Below are 16215 nucleotides of genomic sequence, written 5' to 3'. Positions count from 1 at the left end.
AATCCTCCCAGGAATCTCAAACCCATGCATACCGATCGCCAAGATCTACTTGAAGTCACGTAACTACAGCCCTGACTCCCCATAGCCCTCTGTCACTTGGGCTTTACTCTGTCATCGAGCTTGAACTTCCTACTCTGTGCTGCTCTTGAAGCATTTTCTGTAATAGGATTTAGAAGTTAGGATGGACGATGCCATCCTTTTAGGGCCTAGGATCTCCTATATTGCAAAGGTCCAAGGTTGGCCACAGGGGTAGGGGAAACGGAGCGGGGGAGAGGGCTTCCAGGCAATCTGACACCCCCGGCAGACGTCCAACAGCTGCCTCCCAGTCCCCAACTTCCAGAAACCAGCGTTAACTTATTATCTTCAACATTTCCCTTCCTGGAAATCCAAACTACACCCCACAGGTGGCCATGGCTGCAACGAACAGAGAAATGTCGTTTCAGCACGTGCTCTGCTGTTAGCAACTATACAACTCAAAATACTTACAACTAGGTTTCCTGCTGTACCCTTTACCACTTCGTTCTCAACTACCCACTTCTTAGGCTTACAAAGGGCAAAGTATGACCTTGTCTTCATTAATAAGGAAAAAAATTAACTTTCTAGGAAAATCTGCTCACTTCTCCGGCGAGTTAGTTTTACAGAAAAGGTCGTTCAGTGATGTCTAAACTTTAGCTGCAAAATGAGAGAAGTGACCTGGACGGTGTGGTAAGGGCTGCGTCCAGCCTTGGGCTGATAAACTAAGATTCTCCCTGCCGGTACCTGGCTTTCAAATCAATGTCATAGGGGCACATGTCAAGGAGTGACTGCTTCCAAAGGTACAACAAGAGTGAATTCTTTAAAAAAAAAAAAAAAAAAAAAAAAAAATCTCTTGTCTAGATATTTCTGTATGTTGCTCTCAGTATTCCAGAACAAAATCCAGGACAGCCACTAACAGGACCTGAAATGTAGTCTTAAGCCTCATCTTAACAAAGACAAAATCAGGGTGCATCCTCATAATTTACATACAGATGACCACAAGCAAAGACCTTCAGATTCTCCCTTTTTTGTTATTTATCAGCTCAATGAACTCACTGTGATCAGAAGAACTCGAATGTTCATATAAATAGTATGACCTTTAAAGTCAAAGTTCCTACTTTACATATAAATAAATATATTCTAAATATTTAATGAGCCATCTAGCACTGCATGAAATCTACGACAGATTTGTTAACTTAGTTTCAACACAGTTTCAACACAGCAACGCCGTGGTACATCTTTACCCTAATAATTTTAAAGCCAAGCAAACCGAGCAAACCTCAAGTTGTGTCCAGGTTTAATGACAGCACATTTAACTTTGGAAAATTAATAGTTACCAGACTTCTGCAGAGTAGGTGATCCAGATGGAGACGAGTTTCCACTAGGAGACAAGTAGAGGTAGTTTTTGTTCACTCCTGTGTCAAAGTCAAACGGGGACTGGTAGTCTTCATAAAAATCCATCTCTCTACAGTCCGTTCCAGACAAAGGCAGAACACATGGTTTTATGACCGTCTGATATGCTTCAGGTGAGTGTGGCTCTGGTCACATCGCCATGTGCAACCTTGCTGAAGAAATCAACCCCAGGGCTTGAAGAGCCTGGCTTCCTGGCCCAGGTGTGGCATTTCTTTCTCAAAGCCCTCACACCCTCAGGACAAGCAGGCCTGTTTAATAAATGACTTATCTCAAGCAACCTTAGGGCTCTTCACCACCTGCTGTTAATTTCAGTCAACAAAGAAACAACCAGCACAGGGGAGCGGAGCTTTCTTGGGTAAACAAAGGAGGGCCAGGTTTTGCAGTATCTCCCAGATGTACAAACAGTTCAAGCAAACGTCAGACACTGGCACAGTTACAAGAAACTACATTTTTTTTTTTTTTACACCGGTCAGCTGACCACCACTACCACCAGGCCAGACTTAATCTTCTAGGACAAGGAAGGATTACCAGGCAGTAATCTCCTACAAATGCCATCTGGGTGATAGTTTTTTCCACCCTGGATTACAGCAGAGTTCTGAAAGCCAAGCTTCCCGGTTTAGTGATCAGCTTTCTAAGTATAACTTGGTATAGAAATAAAGCTGTATTTCCATTATTACTTTATCTAAAGTAATGTCTGGCTTAGTGTAACAAAAATTTCAGTCTGTCCTCCCACCCGCCCCTCCTTTTCTCTTTCTTTCCCTTTCTTTTCCTTTTCTGGAAAGACAGGTGTTTTAGTTACATATACTGCAAAGAGAAGAATCCGCTCTGAAGGTAAAGCTCCCAGGTATTCCTGCACCTTCTCTGTTTAAGCCATGTGCCTGCAGGTGCTACAATAAACCCGTGTGCAAATTGCAGGAAAAACCTATTTCCATTTGTACAGCATGCCCTGCAGAGTGACTGGGTGTCAGCTACCTTGTAAGCAAAACGTCTTAGTCACCAAATTCGTTTTCTTTGACACAAGTCTATTAGCAGATTCCTTCTATGTTAACCAAGGCTTTTGCTCAAGTGATAGCTCTAGAACTTTCTATGAATGGCTCATCTACTATTAAAGAGGTAAACATAAAGGCAACCCTTCTCTTAGGTGGGCAACAGTCTATCACTACGTAACAAAAAAAGGCAGTATCCTACCTCTGCAAATCAACCTGATAAAAATGTACTCTCCCTGGGGGCAAGGAGGTGGCTCAGTCAGTTAAGAATCTGACTCTTGATTTTGACCCAGGTCATGATCTCACAGTTCATGAGTCTGAGCCCTAGCCGGGTTCTGCTCTGACACAGAGGAGCCTGCTTGGGATTCTCCCTCTGCCCCTCCCCTGCTCATTCTCTCATTTTCTCTTTCCCTCTCTCCCTCTCTCCCTCTCTCCCTCCCGCAAAAACAAATTTAAAAAGCTTATTTTTAACAACAAAAGTCAATCCGCCTTTTTTTTCCTAAAAGATAGCAAAATTTGAGCAACTATAAATGCTGTCAAGTCTATACTTAGAAATAGAATATAATGACTTCTTTATTATTATTATTCTTTGAAAAAAAAATGAATTGTCTGGTTTCTTGAAATCCAAGGTATCTCTTACCTCAATGGGATGGGCATCATGCCCCTGGATTAGAGTGTGGTTGACGGGGGGGTCCCTGGCCCTCTCGATGTGGTTGATGAGGTCCCTGGCCCTCTCAATACTCTCTGCATTTGGCCACTGAATAACTGGTAGAAAAAACAGTTCTCCCTCTCAATATTTGCTCTTCCTCCTAGAGCCACAAGTATTACAAAGTGTTACGGGCTGAAAATTCATATGCTGAACCCCTCACTCAATGTGATGGTGGTAGGAGCTGGGACCTTTGGGAGGTGACTGGATTCAGATGAGGCCAGGAAGATGGCACCTCTGGATGGAGTAAGTGTCATTGTAAGAAGAGAGCTAGCTCTAGCTCTCTCTCACCACCATGTGAGGACACAAGAGGACAGCATGTGGCAACCAGGAAAAGGGCTCTCACCAGGAATCTAATCAACTGGCACCTTGATCTTGAACTTCCCAGCCTCCAGAACCATGAGAAATAAATGTCTGTTGAGATAAGCCAATCAGTCTATAATAATTTATTACAGCAGTCCAAACTAAGGCACAAGATATTTAGGCACTGACACACATACAATGCAAATCATGGCCACCTCCACACTGCTCCAAAATCCCTCCAAATGGATTTGGAGGGTGGGATCCCTCCAAAATCCCATGTCCTTGACCTTCAGTGCAGACATCCAGGTTACATCCTCTGCCTGAAATGCTGCCTTTTTTCTGCTTGCTGAAGTCATTCATCCTTCAAGACTCAGACAGAAATGCTACCTTTCCTCAGAAGCTCTCCCACTTTCTGTACCCTCCCCACCCCCCAGCACTCACTGCAACAGCAGCACACAGTGTGACAGTCCCCCTTCCCAGTCCGCCTGTGCCTCCCTGTCCTCCCCTTCAGGGGAGGCGCTGAGTTCTCTATTGTGATGCCTACCCTGAAGTGCTGGCTCTAACCAGTGTGAAATGAAGAAATCAAATAACGGCTCATGCTGACACTGGAAACCTTATTTCTAAAACATGAGGATTTAGCATTTAACTGACGTCTGAAATCTCTATCCTACCTGCTTAGGTGCCATCTTGGGGTAACATCATGTCTCTCTGCGCCAGCCGTAGCTCTCCAGTCAGATCCCAGTCAAGACATGCTAGCAGGTAAGAAAAGTGAGAATGGAAGACCAGAGGTGGGAAAAGCATGGGCTATGTGAACGGAATGGCAAAAATTCAGTTGACTCAAGATTCATGTACCAAGTAGAAAGGAGCTGTAAGATATAAAAACTGGAAATGTAGCCTGAGGACAAACCATTAAAGACCTTGAGTGACAAACTTCTATACCTAATATAGCGTGCAAAAAAACCCCGCTGAGGGTGTCTGAGCCAGGTGGAGGGAGGATAAGAAGCTTTATAAAGATGACACCGGAAGTGGCAAATAGGACGCACTGTAAGTAGAGGCTACCGGGAGGGCGCTCTGAAGGAGTCTGCTGGCACAGCCCAAGGAAGGAAATACCAGGTAAGATGTGGTTCTGTCCTGCTGGACCTTTCCACTGGGAATTCCAGAAGTACTTCAAAATCAACAAGCCTACGACTGAATTCCCTGCTTTTCCTTCTCCTATTCCTGACTCTAAATGTGCCATCCTGACTCACCTAGGCCTGAACTCACAGGAATCGCTTCCAAGCACTCCTGCTCTATAGAAGGAAACACTACCAGGAGCTGTTCGTCCAACTCGTATTGTATGCTTTCTTCATCCTTTCCCTCTTTTCCCCCTCTCACCGACCACACCCTACTTTCAGAATGACCTAGAATGTTCTGGTAAAGACGTGCCATGACTGTCCAGGTCTGCAGTGCTGTCTATTTAAACACTCTCTTTTCCTCGAGGAATTTCATGTCTCGTGCTCCCCTGCTCCCTGGGGGACGGTCTGCCATAATTCCCACCTACTCCCTGGCCTTAGGCATGGGCTTGTGCTTCAGATCTGGTCCACCCGGATACCCTGGCCCCTTGTTTACAGGGACTGCGCTAGTGGCAGACAGCTGACCCAAACAGTGCCAACTACAGGCCTTCCCTAACACTTACTCAATGAATACTGGGGGAAGTGACAATTCCTGTGACCCGAGCTGTTGGATATCTATTGGGAGGGTCAGGTTCTTCTCTCCTCCTGCCTAGAGGCAAGAGAACGAGTGCTGAGACTGGGACGAGATGACAGGAGAAAGGAAACCAGTAAGGGATGGAGCACCAGCATCTGAACCCCTTGATCCAGCTACCCTGGAATTCCCATCAAACAAGTAAATTTCTGTTCCGCTTCACTTGTAGTTAAAATTGGAAAGACTCCCACAATACCTACTTTCCAACCATTTCTCACTATTGCTCCACCGTGGATCAGCCAAACTTGATTTTCCGGTTTCTTGAAAACATCCTAAACTGGGATTAGGCAATTTTCCCAAACTGGAATGTCTTTTCTCTGGCAAATTCCTACCACTATATTTTTACCTGGCAAATTCCTACCACTAGTCAAGCTCAGTTTAATAAGTCACATATGAGTGGTCAGCACTCAAGGGTGTTATGAACTGAATTGTGTCCCAACACACAAGTTCTATGTTCAAGCCCTATGAGTAGTGTATCACACAAGGAATATTCATTTTAGTGCTCTGTAAAATGGGGAAAAATTGGGGCACCTGGGTGGCTCAGTTGGTTGAGCGTCCGACTTTGGCTCAGGTCATGATCTCACAGTTTGTGAGTTCAAGCCCCATGTCAGGCTCTGTCCTGACAGCTCTGAGCCCGGAGCCTGCTTGGGATTCTGTGTCTCCCTCTCTCTGTTCTTCCCCTGCACACATGCTGTCTCTCTCTCTCAAAAATAAATAAAGATTAAACAAAATTTAAAAAAATAAAATGGGGAAGTTTAAATACAAATGCCTACTAAAATGAAGTTATTTAAATGTTAAATTTAATTCATCTAATAGGAAATTATCCAAACATTAACATGATGATGTAGAAATGTATAGATTTATAAGGAAATATATTTTTGAGACAAATCAGGATCCAAAACTGTACTGTATGATCCATAATTGTGTAAAAACTGTAGAGTAACAAACCAATCAAAAGAGAAAATGGGCAGAAGAAATCTATCCCACAACCCCAGGAAAGTGTTTATGCACTGTAGTGCCTGCAGAGGGAGCCTAGGGGCAGCTCAGAACTTAATTTAGTACAGCCAGGAAAATGCATACTACAGAAGAATAACCCATTAGATGACTCATGTTATTGCAAATAGAAACAGAGTAAGTAAAAATGACTGTAAAGAATATTAAGTTTCCAACTTCCTATTAGCACTTCACTCATCCCTAATTTGAAGAGATATTTAAGGGATAGTCTGATGTAAAAGCTACATGACACATACAAAAATTTACCTAGAGGGACCTTGAAGGGCACACAGGCAATGTAATTATCCAATAATAGGGGAGGCCACTGATACTAGACATTATGGACGAATCACACTAACACAGCAGACAGCTGGAAGGAGCTCCAGCTGGCCAAATATACAACAATTTAACCACCGACATAATTAAAGAGAGCAGTGGATTATAAATCAAGAATCCAAGAGTCCATATGTGACGCTTAACTTTGTGTGTCAGCCTGACTGGGCCACAAAATGCCCAGATATTTCATTAAACATTATTGTAGTTGCATCTGCAAGGGTGTTTGCAGATGAGATAAACATTTGAATCGGTAGACACTGAGTAAAGCAGATTGCCCTCCCCAAGGTGAATGTGCCTCATCCGATCTGTTGAAGGCCTTGAACCAAAAGGAAAAAAGAAATCCTATGAAGGACACTACTGGGTCAGTTACAAAAATGGGAATAAAAAGGCAGATTAGATAAAAGTATTCTATCAATGTCAAATTTACCAAAGTTGAAACTGTACTGGGATTATATAAGAGAATATCCCAACTCTTCAGAAATACAAACCAAAAGATTTAGCAGCAAAGGGCCATGTATGGATGTATGCACCTTCCTCTCAAATGATTCAGAAAATACTATATGAGTGTATATGCACACACACACACACACACACACACACACAGAATGATAAAGCAGATGGGGTAAAATGTTAACAGCGAATGAATAACACGGATAGAGTATGCAGGTGTTTTTACCATTCGTATTCTTGCAAACTTTCTGTAGATTTCAAAAAAAAAGTGTTTTTGAATGACTGAGAAGACCTCTGCATCAGATCAAGCAGCCTTGAAGGAGCTGGGGCAGAGAGGAGCGGGTCCCTTCTCACAACAATATAAGGGGAGGCAGCACAACAGAATTTACTTATGGTCACAGATCAGATACCCAGGCTCTCCTGGTTCCTAGCCACTTCTGAGACCTGAAAGAATCCTCTCCACCTTCCAGTGAAGCAGCAGCTCATGAACCCTCTCCCGAACAAAAAGTCTCACCATCGCATCCTTTGCAGGTCACATCTTTCCTGAGGAAGGCCAGGAGGACCTTGTTCCACAGTCAGGACAGAGAGGAGGGAGATGGAGGGGGGCAGGTGTCAGTGAACACCACCTTCCTTCCCCCACTAGTGCCACATAAGCAAACCTTGACCAAAACACACACACACACGCACACACACACAGAGTACCATGAGCCAAGAACAAAAAAGTACTTAGTTTTAAATCTGAAACTCAACTTAGAATCACAAAAGATGATGCTCCATTTTTATATACTTCCTCAAGGAAGCCTCAAAATCTCTGGGAGGTGGGTGTTACGGGCTGTTTTCTGATGGGAACCAAGGCAGAGAGTTTTTGTAAACATCCATACCCACATGAAGCTAGCAGGTGAAGTAGATGGCATCTGGAAACAGGTGGTCTGCCTCCAAAGCCTGTATTCTTTCTGTAGCAGGAGAAAGCCGGACAGTAGTTAAGAACCCGATGATGAGCCAGAACATCACATTCAAAGGGCCTGAGGATCTAATTACAATGCAGAGGCTGCATCACTAACAAGCCCCAGGTGATGGAGGCTGCGGGCATGTGCGATATAAGAAATGCGGATTTGGCCATTCACGTGACCAGGTGTATTTGGTCTTCAGCCACAGTTCCAGAAAAACGCTGCGGACACAGCCATACAGGTGAAATGGGTGTCTCTTGTTTGTAAGGAAGGTAACTTTAGGACCCCACCCCAAAGCAGTGGCTGATTGCCAGAAGAACCAACCATGTGACCAGAGGGTTAGAACTTTCGGTCCCACCCCCACCCCACCCCTGATCACTGGGGAGGCTGGAGATTTAATCAGATAATGGCAGCCTTAGCCAATCATGATTATGCAAAGAAGCCTCCATAAGAACCCAAGAGGTCTTGTCTCAGTACGCTTCCAGGCTGGTGAACGGTGGACTTGGGGAGAATGGCACATTCTGAGAGAGCATGGGCGCCCTTCTCGAACACCTCACCCTAATCTCATCATCCAGCTGTTGATTTATATCCTTTACTGTACCCTTTAATACACTGGTAAATGTGTGTCCCTGTGTTCTGTAGGCTGCTCGAGCACATTATTCAAACCCAAGCAGGTCAGTGGAACCTCCAACCTGCAGCAGGCCAGGTCAGAAGCACAAAACACAGGTAAGCACCTGGCATCTGAAGGGGGGCTGGAGTGACAGTGTTGTAGGGCTGATCCCTTGACCCCTGGAATGTGACGCTATCTCTGGGTAGGCAGTGTCAGGCCTGCTTGAACTCTTGGACACCCTGCTGCTGTTTGAGAAGTGTTTCGTGTTACATGTGGGGTAGGTTCCTCACACATTGTTAGAGGGTCTGGGAACCCAAAAAGAGCACAGGACTGCCCTCGGAGTGACAAAGTGATGGAGGACCTCAAACGGCAGGCTGAGGAATGTGAATGTAATTTTTTACAATAATAAAACCACAATTACTCGTTAGCATTCATTTCATCCTTACGGCAACACGGGGGTAGTAATGTTATCTCCCATCTCCAGATGAGTGAACGTAAGGAATCGAGAAATGAAAGTCCCCGAAGTCTCCTAGCAGTAATCCTCCTCATACTGCTTCAGAGCAATGGGGGGCCTTCTCAAGTTCTCAGCAGTGGGAGGGAGATGGTCAGAGCTGCACTTTGGAAAGATCATTCCTGCCTCCATAGGAAGAAGGATACAGAGGGGAGATGGGAAGTCAGTGAAACCGTCAGCAGCACCAAGGGTGTTATGAACTGGATTGTGACCCAACACAAAAGTCACATGTTCAAGCCCTAATCTCTGCTGTGGCTGTTGTCTTGGATATGGGGCCTTTAAGAAACTAATTAAGGTTAAATGAAGTCCTAGGGTAGGGTCCTAACCCAATAAGAATAGTATCCTTATAAGAAGAAGCCAAGACACCAGGGAGGCATATACACATAGAGGAAAGGCCATGTAAGGACACAGCAAGAAGACAGACATCTGGGAGCCCACACGAGAAATCGACTCTGCTAGCACCTTGATCTTAGACTTCCAGTCTCTAGTGAGAAAATAAATTTCTGTTGTTTAAGCCACTCTGTTGGAGGTATTCTGCTAGAGCAGCCCGAGCAAACTAATACAAAGAGTGTGTTCCAGGGAATAACACTGGGAACAGAAAAGGAAAGACATATTGCAAGACACCACCAAGGGATCATCAAAAAATCCTGGAATCCAATTGGATGACCAGGGTGTGGGGGGAACAGACTAAACTCTGGACTCTCCCCAGCAGGGGCTGTGAAAGTTGGGGACTGCATTAATTAAGATGGTGACAAAAGAGTAACAGTGGAAGGAAGGAGGGGGGGCTTTAGAAGTACACAGAATGGGGGCACCTTGGTGGCTCAGTCGGTTGGGCGGTCGACTACAGCTCAGGTCATGATCTCACGGTCTATGGGTTCGAGCCCTGCGTCAGGCTCTGTCCCGAGTGCTCAGAGCCCGAAGCCTGCTTCCGATGCCGTGTCTCCCTCTCTCTCCGCCCCTTCCCTGATTGGTCTCTGTCTCTCTCTCTCAAAAATAATAAATAATAAAAAAATTAAAAAAAAAAGAAGTACACAGAATGAATTTCATTTTGGCAGGTTTGTTTATAATGCTCAGGAGATTTCTGTGTGCAAACCATTAGACTCTGGGGCTCAGAAAAAGGTTAGGGCTAAAGATATCAATGAGGGAATCTCAAGACTGTCAGGAAAAAGCCCAAAGAGAAGGGCAGTCCAATAAAAGAAAGAAAAAAGGTAGGAACGCCTGAAAGTAGGAAGCAAGCCAAAGAGGCTGCAAAGGGCAGGAAGTGCCCTTTGATGGTGGTGGTGGTGGTGGTGGTGATGATGATAATGGTGATGGTGACGATGGCAGAACCAACAGTTATGACGATGGCAGAACCCAGAAAATCCTTACTATGTGCCATTCTTCTTTGCACTTCACACCAACCCAATGGGGCAGATTTTATTCTCTACTCCCATGTTACAGATGAGAAAACTAAGGCACATGAAAGCTAACTTCCCCAGGCACATGGCTAGTAAGTGGTGAAGGTTGGTTTTGAACTTTGGTAGTGTGGCTCAAGGGCTCTGAAAAAGCAAAAAGTATCAAAGAAAAATCCAAGTGACCAACATCACAGGGATAACAGGAGGAAAGAAAGTAGGTAAGACCAAATGCTACAGACTTACAAAGAAGCCACGGGACCTGGTGTCCTGGTGATTTTTCAAAGAAATTTTAGTCAGAGTGATGGTGCATGACAGATGAGGGAATTAGAGGCCAGTGGAGGGGGAAAAAGGGTAGAACTCAGGGGAGACAAGGTAGGGCTTGTGTGCCTGATATGCATGAGAGAGACGGACAAGGGAGGCAGGGCAGGGACGGGTCCCCAGATGAGAAGGGGGCTTCAATTCCTAAACTGAATCATTTTGGCTTTCTTTTACAAATGTCAGCCCTCAGAGTAGAAACCACACTAGAATTTTAGGAAATACTCCCTTACGAAAATGCCATTATTCTCCTTCTTTCTTACTGCAAGAGGAAAAAAATCTTTTGTAGCACAGTATAAGAATACCCTATCCTCTCCAGTGTCCCATCTCCAGAATAAAAATGCAGCAATTAGCAAACACATTCAAATTATTAAGACCTAAATGCAAATACTCTAAGTGACAAATGAGTTCCTATAAAGTACAAATCCATGTTCTTGGCCCACTGACTTGCAAAGAAAGTCTCACTTGGCAGGAGCTCCTAATATTCTAGGTGAACAGGTTTCTGCCCTCTCAAAATAACTGAAATTGAAGTTCATGTCCAACAGACAAGCCAGGGACCATTCTTCTTCCTAAGAAATGTTTTTGGACATATGAAGAGAGCAAGAGTTACACTTATAATGACAGTGAGACATCATTCCCTCTCTCAACCTATTACCAAACATATGTTCTGGGTGGACCTTTAACTGAGGACACCATAACCTGTTGAGAAAACGAATGAATGCCTGAATTTTCTATCACAAAGGAGTCAGAGACTAGACTCCAAAAACACAAAAAGGTCTCACTCTTTCATTGAGGTCATCTTAAAAAAAAAAAAAGTCTTTTAATTAATTAATTTATTTATTTATTTACTTACTTATTTATTTGGAGAGAATGTATGTGAGCAGGGGAAGGGCAGAGACGGAGAGACAATCCCAAGCAGGCTCTGCACTGTCACCATAGAGTCCAATGCAGGGCTCGAACCCTCAAACAGTGAAATCACGACTGGAGCCGAAACCAAGAGTTGGACGCTTATCCGACTGAGCTACCCAGGCGCACCCCCCAATGAGGTAATCTCTTATTCTTCTGGGACATGTTGCTGCCACTACTGTTCTCAGACTGAAGATGTTTCATTAGCACACGAGAAGATAATAGAAAATAGCTCAACGTTCATCATGTACCCAGATAATTAATTTCTAATGTACAGATTTTTCACTTTATAAATACAGTTGGAGTTAAAGTCTTATGGCCCCTCACAACCATTGGTGGCTTCCATGATTACAGGCTCAAGTAAAAGTTCCCCAACCAATGCTTCTCAAACTTCAATATGTTCACAAACCACCCGGGGACTGTGTTAAACTACAGATTCTGAGTTAGGAGGTCTGAATGGGGCCTGAGATTCTGGCCCTTGGATAACTCCAGGTGTTTACTGACATTTGCTTTAGATAGCAGCTGCTAAGTTTGCCTTAGGATAAAAGACTAAATAAATTCTAAATATTTGTCATTCCACATGGCCCTAGCACTTTCTAAATATATATGTTTTTTAATATAAGAGACAGATTTTGTAGCCAAAGGGGTTTTGCTTTTTGGTGTTGATTTCTGTTTTTCTGTTATTGTAACAATGCAGGAAGCAAGCAAATTCAGACAAAAGACAAAATTGGCTATGTCACAACAGGGCATACACCTGCAGGGCCTTTTCAACAGGATAATTACTTCGAGTCTGGAATTACAATAGTATAAACAGCCTAGAACAGTGGCTCAGTAATAAGCAAATGAAAGGCCACTCCATCTAAGAGTATTAAGGATGTATTTAAAAGCAAGGCCAGCCGGTCCCTATGGTAAGAGTACTGAAGATAAAGAGGTTTTGCCCAAGCTAAATGTCTCCAATTTGCTGACAGTGTTTAAAAAGAGCTCTGTAGGGGTCCATAAACACAACCAATTGTCAGAGCCCTAAAAGAAATAAATGAACTGGTGGGCCAAATTTTAATTTGGAAAAACTTCCACAGTGCTTACACAGCTATTCTCAGCAACTAGAGGCTCAAAGGAAACACTTTTCCTTAAGGGAATGAGAGTTGCCCGAGAACAGTAGGCACTTACTGAAAATTAATATTTGACTATGAACTTCAATCATCAGTGAGCGGAGGCATACTAAACATGCTCAAAATACTCTCCCACCAAGCCATGTAGGCAGCTGAGCTTGCTTCTAACTATAACAGGTCAGTGAGATAGATCCAAAGGATCAACCATTTAAAAAGCACACACCATAAATACTGCCCATTTTTTCCTAAATTTCACTAAGAAATAATCTTATGACAAAATGTATAGCATTTCTATCTGAACCTGCTACTCTGGTTAAGAAAAGCCATTTTTAATTACAAATTTCACATACTTTACTTTTTTAAAAGATAACAGTAGAGGGGCACCTGGGTGGCTCAGTCGGTTAAGCGTCCGACTTTGGCTCAGGTCACAATCTCCCGGTTCATGAGTTCAGGCCCCACGTTGGGCTCTGTGCTGACAGCTCAAGCCTGGAGCCTGCTTCAAATTCTGTGTCTTCCTCTCTCTGTCCCTCCTCTGCTCACATTCTGTGTGTGTGTGTCTCTCTCAAAAATAAATAAACATAAAAAAAAATTTTTTTTAAGATAACAGTAGAGTACCCATGCAATGGGAAAACCCAAGAAAAGCCCATTATCTTGAAACCAAATCAGTACTAGAGGGCTTCTAAGATAAGCCTGTCTTCTGACACAAGACTAAGAGCCAACCAGATATTTTTTAAATATCTCACTTAATAACAACCATACTTACGGTTACTAAGGCTTCTTACTGACTTTTATCCATTTTTGAAAAAGTCATTACCCAACAGGTACTTATCGAAACAGCATATAATTTCATTTATCCCAGTAAGCTCTCTCAGTGGTAAAAGGATAGGATAATTCAAGAGGCAATGGGAAAGGGGCATAGAGTAGAAAAATGCTTTCCTGAAAAGTATCCAGAAATCATGTAAGTACTGTTACATTGTCCCTAAAAGATCAAAATAAAGAACTATGTGTATGATTACATAATTGAACTAAATACAGCTAAGACTGCTAATTAATCACTGAACAAGTTTCCTTATTCCTACACACATAGGTAGACTACATTTCCTAACCTCCCTTACGGTTAGATGTGGCCACGTGACTAAGCTCCAGCCAGATGAAAATGATATATATTTAACATGAGGGGGATATAAAGATTGTTGATAGCTACTGAGATTTGGAGGTCTTTACTGCAGCAAAAGTTAGAGGAAGTTGACTGATAGAAATATTTTGCCAAATAGAGCTTCAGATAGATTTTTAAGGTTTCTCTTCTATTGATTTATTTACCTATTTATTTATTTAGAGAGAGAGAGAGCGTGCACACATGAGTTGTAGAGCAAGAGAGAAAGAGTCCTAAGCAGGCTCCATGCTCAACACAGACACCAACATGGGGCTCGATCCCATGACCCTGGGATCATGACCTGAGCCAAAATCAAGAATCAGATGCTCAACTGACTGAGCCATGCAGGCTCCCCACGTTCCTTTTTTAAAATGACCATATCCATGGATGAAAAAATTTTGGAAACAGTGTGATAGCTGCACGACAATATAAATGTAATTAGTGCTGAACAACAGTACACCTAAAAATGGTTAACAGAAATCACAAATTTTGTGTTAGATAATGTATTTTACCACAATAAAAGTAATGATCATACAATTTTAAGGGTCGAGACCATCATTCACACTTTACTACCAGAAAGACTCAAATAAGAAGTTCAAATGGAGCATCAGGGGAGAGATGAAAACACAGCAACCATAACTAAGGAGTATTTGCTCTTAAACATTTTAAGTATTCCTTCCTGAGACCACAATCAAGATCTCTGTGTTCGGAGTGGTTCAGAAAGTATTTCCAATGAAAAATAAGCAGCCCCTGGCAGACAGAGGTAGGCTGGTTAGGTTATCACAGTAGGGAGGCCATCGTCCTCAAGACAACAGTCACTAGGCAACAAGAGTGTACTGCCAGACCAATAACCTATTTCAGATCCTGCCATCATGCTCCCTGGTATTTATTAAGTGAGGTGAAGTCTTACGTCTACACACAAACCTGCATACAGAGGTTTCTAGAAGCTTTATTCGTAATTGCCAAACCCATAAGCAATCAAGAGGTCTATCGATAGGTGAGTAGATAAACTGTAGTACATCTAGACAATGGAATATTATTCAGCAATAAAAGGAAATGAGCTATTAAGCCGTGAAAAGATATGGAAGAACCTTAAATGCGTATCGCTTAGTGAAAAGATCCAGTCTGAAGAAGACTACATAATATATGGTTCTGACTGTATCACGTTCTGGAAAAGCCAAAATTAGGGAGGCAGTAAAAAGCTCAGTGGTTGCCAGGGACCAGGAGGAGGCCGAGATAAACAGGCAGAGCGCAGAGGATCTTTAGGGCAGTGAAACTACTCTGCATGATACTCTCACAGCGGATACATGACAGTATGCATTTGTGCAAACCCACTGAACTGTACAACACAAAGAGTGAACCCTAATGCAAACTACAGACTTTAAGTTAATAATGAAGTGTCAATATTAATCAATTATAACATGTACCACATAAATACAAGATGTTAATAATGAGAGAAACCAGAGGGGTGGGTAGATACGGGAACTCTCTCTATTATCTGCTCAATTTCTGTACACGTACTACTGCACTAAAAAATAGTCTATTAATTTAAATTAAAACCAGGTGGGGAAGAAAATAAACAAACAAACATGTTTCACCCACTCTGCTATTCTGCCCAGGGGAAAACAGGGCACTGAAACCCACCTGCTTGGACTGTTATCCAGGCTTTGTAAGTATCTGAAGGATGACCACAGAAGACAAACTGCTATGTAGTTTCCAGGGCAGCTCTGAGCTCACGATAAAAGACATGACTTAATTGTCAAGCTCCATTATTAATGCAAAGTAAACCTGAGCAGCAGTCTAGTTAAATTCCTCGCGTGTATTAAAGAAAAACAAACAAACAAAAAAATCACAGTGGTTTGAACATCGGCTCCCCAGCCAAAGATGCTGCAAATTTATGGAGTACTTTCATCTTCAAAGAATCTTCCATCACAGGTGAAAGTGGACTGCAAACTGGCTTGCGGTCTAACGTCTTTCTAAAACTAAACAGAAACAGACAATCTGTTGAATACAGAAGTAGGGCGCCAAGTTTGAGGCCTATACTTGATCCTCAGTCTTTTTTTCTTGGCAAAATTCAGTGAAAACAGCATAGCAAGATGGCAGACCCATCACAGCCCAATGATACAATTAATATTGGCAGCCGGCCCTTGTTGCCTTCCATGGATTTCTAAGGAGGCAAGCGAGGCCCCAGCATCTCCATTAAGTAGTGTTCTAAACATTTAAACAGCATGTTGATCAAAACAGAGAGCAATTCAAATGTAGATTCTCCATAAGAGGATTTGATTTAGAGAGATAATCCTCTGGAGAAATCTGGCCTCCAAATTT

At 42.9% G+C, this 16215-nt stretch overlaps 1 protein-coding gene across 4 annotated transcripts in view; it reads right to left on the bottom strand.

The window, feature by feature from the left end:
• The window catches only part of TPD52 (tumor protein D52), a 111032-nt gene that overhangs the window by 38361 nt on the left and 56456 nt on the right, over positions 1-16215 (bottom strand). The window contains exon 1 of one of the 4 annotated variants that reach the window (XM_027064334.2): positions 1353-2092. The exons of the other annotated variants lie outside the window; for them this stretch is intronic. Coding sequence (XP_026920135.1) covers positions 1353-1476 — 124 coding nt within the window. The 5' untranslated portion in view covers positions 1477-2092. Of the gene's footprint in view, positions 1-1352; positions 2093-16215 lie in introns of those variants that run through there. 4 annotated transcript variants of the gene reach the window in all.

Source organism: Acinonyx jubatus, chromosome F2 (genome assembly GCF_027475565.1).
Source record: "Acinonyx jubatus isolate Ajub_Pintada_27869175 chromosome F2, VMU_Ajub_asm_v1.0, whole genome shotgun sequence".
NCBI lineage: Eukaryota > Metazoa > Chordata > Mammalia > Carnivora > Felidae > Acinonyx > Acinonyx jubatus.
The sequence above is the reverse complement of the archived record's forward strand: the minus strand, read 5'-3'. Positions and strand labels throughout refer to the sequence as shown.